The sequence below is a fragment of the Temnothorax curvispinosus genome, unplaced genomic scaffold (assembly GCF_003070985.1).
Source record: "Temnothorax curvispinosus isolate PA1 unplaced genomic scaffold, ASM307098v1 QBEX01000890.1, whole genome shotgun sequence".
Classification (NCBI taxonomy): Eukaryota; Metazoa; Arthropoda; class Insecta; order Hymenoptera; family Formicidae; genus Temnothorax; species Temnothorax curvispinosus.
The window spans coordinates 5-4,205 of record NW_020210670.1 but is presented as its reverse complement, the minus strand read 5'-3'; the positions used below and the strand labels follow the sequence as shown (position 1 = coordinate 4,205).

The following is a 4,201-nucleotide window of genomic DNA, read 5'->3' as shown; positions in this document are numbered from 1 at the left end:
ATTTAAAATCTCACGTAAAAATATCGCTAAATTTTATTCAATACTACTCACTTCAAAGTGTGATTTAAATTAATAAATTATTAAAATACATAAAATTGTTTTTATATTCTATTATTCTTGCTAAAACTTATAAATACAAATGAGGCGTGACTGTGTGAAAGGCAAAAGAGGAGTTTTAAAATCAATTTAGATAGCATAAAGCTGACAATGATAAATGATATATTTAACTTACATTAAGTTACATTAAGCAATCTGTAGCTTATGTGTTTATGCGCGACTATAGCCATTCGCGATTGGCGTAATCATTAAACAGTCCAGCATCAAGAGTTCCGGACCGTACGGAACTACAGTTGAAAAGTAAGTTTTGCAAATCATGCGACAACGACGATTTTAAGTACTATACAGAATGAGTAAGAAATGCGAAAACTACGAGTGTAAATTGTATGTGCAAAACTTTTCGGCGAAGTAATCGTGACGGTTTTACGTCGTAATAACAATGTATCAAAAATAATAACTGAACACTTTCTAAAAGACCGGCGGCTATTTAAAAATGAGATGTCTAACCGCGATATTTCCACACAATATAATGCTTACCTGTTTTATTTAATGCATATAAAAAATTAGTATATATTTGTAACAGACAAGACAATTAATCAATATTTAATAGATAATACAATTAAAACAATTTAACTTAAATAATAACTCATACGAATAAGGGAGACCGGGGCAAACTCGACACGATCTTTTTAAAGGCAATTTTCAACAATTAATTAAAATTTTCAAGCAAATTTAATGGTACATATTTAAAGAGTGTTCCTTCAGGTACAAAATTACTTAAAGAAATTTTGCTGTACGTCACTTAGTTTTTCCCCCAGGAAAGGAAAAGTGACGCAAAGACAAATTTTCAAATTAAAAAATGCCGGGGCAAACTCGACACTTTGCTTGATCAACGCAAATTGATCTGGAACTTATTTTTTATTGTCTAAAACTAAAAATACATTGTTTATTGTGTATTTAAAAAGTACAAAAATTCGGAATTAAGTAAAACAATCATTGGAAATAATGAGAACAAAAATTGTTGAACTTTCAATTATTTTCATCTAAACTCATGTCTGAAAAACAATTTATATACTTATTTATGCATCTTTTCTTTTCTTATTTTTATGACGATACAGCTAAGTTGTTGAGAAAATCTCAAATCATCAGTCTAAAGTTACATAAAGTAATATTATGATAATGCTATTATCTCGAAATGAAGAGAGAGGGAATGCTACACTAGGCATGCAGATACATATTCGGTCTCAAGATCTGATTGAGGGACCACGCGAGAAGTTTTGCGCAACAATGTTGAGTCGCGTCATTTTTCTGATTTGTTGTATTTTAATGGGTGATATCGTGATAGCGTCGAAACCATTGTCGATTTTAGTGGTAGAGCCTAGCCACCACGTCTGGACGGAGCATTTGGTTAAAGGACTACTTCGCAAAGGTCATCATGTACACGCAGTCAGCATATTAGAGATTAAGGTCAAGGGTAAACTCGCGCAGAATTTAACATACGCCGTAAGTAGATATTATAGGAGACTCGAAGACATTCTGAGAGATATCAATCGATTATTTGCAAATCATAAAACAAATGAGAAAAAACATAACTTTTCTATTTTAAAATGTTTTGTTCTATTTTTCGAAAGATCAATGTGCTTTTGGAAATGTTAATTTGTCACATTTTCGTATCTCCTCTCTTATATAGCGAAAGGTACTTGTTATTTTCAGGTTTTCGATGATCTAATGGATACTTATGATGAATCTAATAAATATGACCCACTTGAATGGCAGAAGTATAGCGTATTTTATACAGCATATTTTGTATATCAGTGCGGTATTAACGCATGTGACACAATGATAAAAATTAAAACAGCGAGAGATCTTTTGAAAGTGATTAAAACAGTCGAGTTTGACGTAATAGTGCAAGGCGTTACTGCAATTCAATGTTTCTACGGATTATGGGAGGTAAAGCGATCAACTTTAGTAAATTTTAATTGTTTAGACTATTTTGAAACTGCATACGACTTAGCAAAGTTGCCTCTTAAATCGAGTGCGTTGCGTAACAAATTGAAAGTGTCTAGTTATTGCTCATATCAGCGGTAATCTTCACAATCGCTTCTTATTATTTGTTCAAAACGATAGTTAAATACGATTTTATCAGAACATCTTTAATGTGGAAAATGTGAAAAAATACGTGAAATATTTCGTGGCGTTCTCTGTACAGATAAATAGGGTAATAATCGGGAAGTTACTAAAGCTATATAAGTAGACAGACCGAAATGACTAAAACATTATGCTGTAGAAGAAATCAATCATTTTTATTAGCACATAGTACGCAAAAGATTTACATATATAAATTTATTAAAATAAATATTATTAAAAGAATACAAGAAAATTGTTGTCGTATTTTGGATGTAGTATTTTAATAATATAATGTTCCGCTCGCGGAGATTCTCTCTTACAAACTCGGCAGTTTCTTGTTGCGCATTTTTATAAATAATTGAAAACCCTCTGTTATTGCAGTAACACTAACTTAACGAACAGGAAACAATACACGGAAATAATAATCATACATACCTCTGCACAAAGCGATAGTTTATTTTTATATAAGTATATTATATTTTTGTAGTTAAAGTTTGGAGCGTTCTGGGAACAAAAATTAAAAATTTTCTTTAACTTGAAAAGTTATAAAAAGAACTTTTTTAATATATAAAACTACAAAAATATTAATTTAAAATTAATAAAAAAGAATTTAAAAAGTGTGCAAGTAGAAGTAGTTTTTAAGTAAGCAAATTTGAACACTACTTTCTCACAATTTTTAAGTATGCAAATTATAAATTTGCACGTTACTTAAAGGGGCATATACCTTTCTCGGACCCAAAAAAATAGCATATTTTATGATTTTTTCCGGCGAAAGTATAAAAGATACGAAGATCGGGTTTTTCGCAAATAAAAGTACGTATTTTAGAGTGCATTTTCTGATTTTTATTTTTTATTTGCGATGCAAAGTACTTCCCCTACAGCCCCTCACTCTAGGCCCTGCATGTTTTTGCGGTATCGGCGGAATCTCCGAGCTGGCTCATCTAAAGACAAAAAATCAAAAAAGGTCTTAAAATTTATGATATTATCTAGTCTCTGCCGAATGCTTTTTGTAATTGTTTAATTATTTCTATTTGTTTTTTAAAAAACAAAATAAAAATTTTTGTTAAAAATTGATGTTTCAAGTTTAGAAGATCGCCATTTTGTTAAAAATCAAAATTTCGGAAATCTCATTCGACAGCGACTAGAAAATATCATTTAAAAAGAACTTTTTTGATTTCTTGTCTTCAGATAAACCAGCTCGGAGATTCTGCCGGTCATGCAGAGCCTAGGGCGAGGGGCTGTAGAGGAAGTACTTTCCATCACAAATAAAAAACAAAAATCAGAAAATACACTATAAAATATGTACTTTCATTTGCGAAAAACCCGGTCCTCGTATCTTTTATACTTTCGCCGAAAAAAATCGTGAAATATGTTATTTTTTGGTCCGAAAAAAGTATATATGCCCTTCATCAACATTTTATTTTGCTCATAAAGCTTTTTCTTATGAGGAAGCCTGTTTTCTTTATGCATAATTATTAATAAATATTTATTAATTTGGCTTCCTCATAAAGAAAGCTTTATGAGCGAAATAAAATGTTGATTAAGTACCTAATGTTTAGAAATTGTGAGGAAGTAATGTTCAAATTTATAATTTGCACACTTAAAAGCTACGAGGAAGCAATGTGCAAGTTTCTACTTGTACACTTAAAAACTATGAAGAAACAATGTGCAAGTTTTTACTTGCACACTTTTTTATGTGATAAGCTTTATTGCGATTAATATCTGTTATACTAATATCTGTTTTACTATTACAAAAATCAATTAAATAATTAATAACTAAGACGTATGAATCGGCCTGACTGGCAATAATTTTTATCGTCATGACGATTCGCCCATTGATTTTGGCCCGATTGATCGTCAAGACATTTATAATCTTTGATACTTATATATATATATATATATATATAAGCATCTCATTTTTTTAAAATAATTTAAATTAAATTGTTAAATTATTAAATAATTAATTACAATTGCTGTGGGGTTGTTGGTTAGGATTAGGTTAAGGTGCGTCGGTTCC

At 30.4% G+C, this 4,201-nt stretch overlaps 1 protein-coding gene across 2 annotated transcripts; it reads left to right on the top strand.

The window, feature by feature from the left end:
* The first annotated feature begins 214 nt into the window (after window positions 1-214).
* On the top strand, window positions 215-3,680 carry LOC112458802. Of its 2 annotated transcripts, XM_025022617.1 has the most exons (3): window positions 215-357; window positions 1,427-1,560; window positions 1,771-3,680. In XM_025022617.1, coding segments are annotated over exons 1-3 (510 nt in total). In that variant the 5' UTR covers window positions 215-356; the 3' UTR covers window positions 2,146-3,680. The 2 variants fall into 2 exon arrangements, with proteins under 2 accessions (XP_024878385.1, XP_024878378.1); XM_025022610.1 differs by lacking the exon at window positions 215-357 and having other exon boundaries at window positions 1,309-1,560; window positions 1,771-3,675.
* Window positions 3,681-4,201: the final 521 nt, after the last annotated feature.

Bases quoted from the DNA above. Each gene is read 5' to 3' on its own strand.
- LOC112458802 (XM_025022610.1), top strand. From the start codon at position 1,345: ATGTTGAGTCGCGTCATTTTTCTGATTTGTTGTATTTTAATGGGTGAT. The intron at 1,561-1,770 runs GTAAGTAGATAT...TGTTATTTTCAG, and splicing joins CGCAGAATTTAACATACGCC to GTTTTCGATGATCTAATGGA.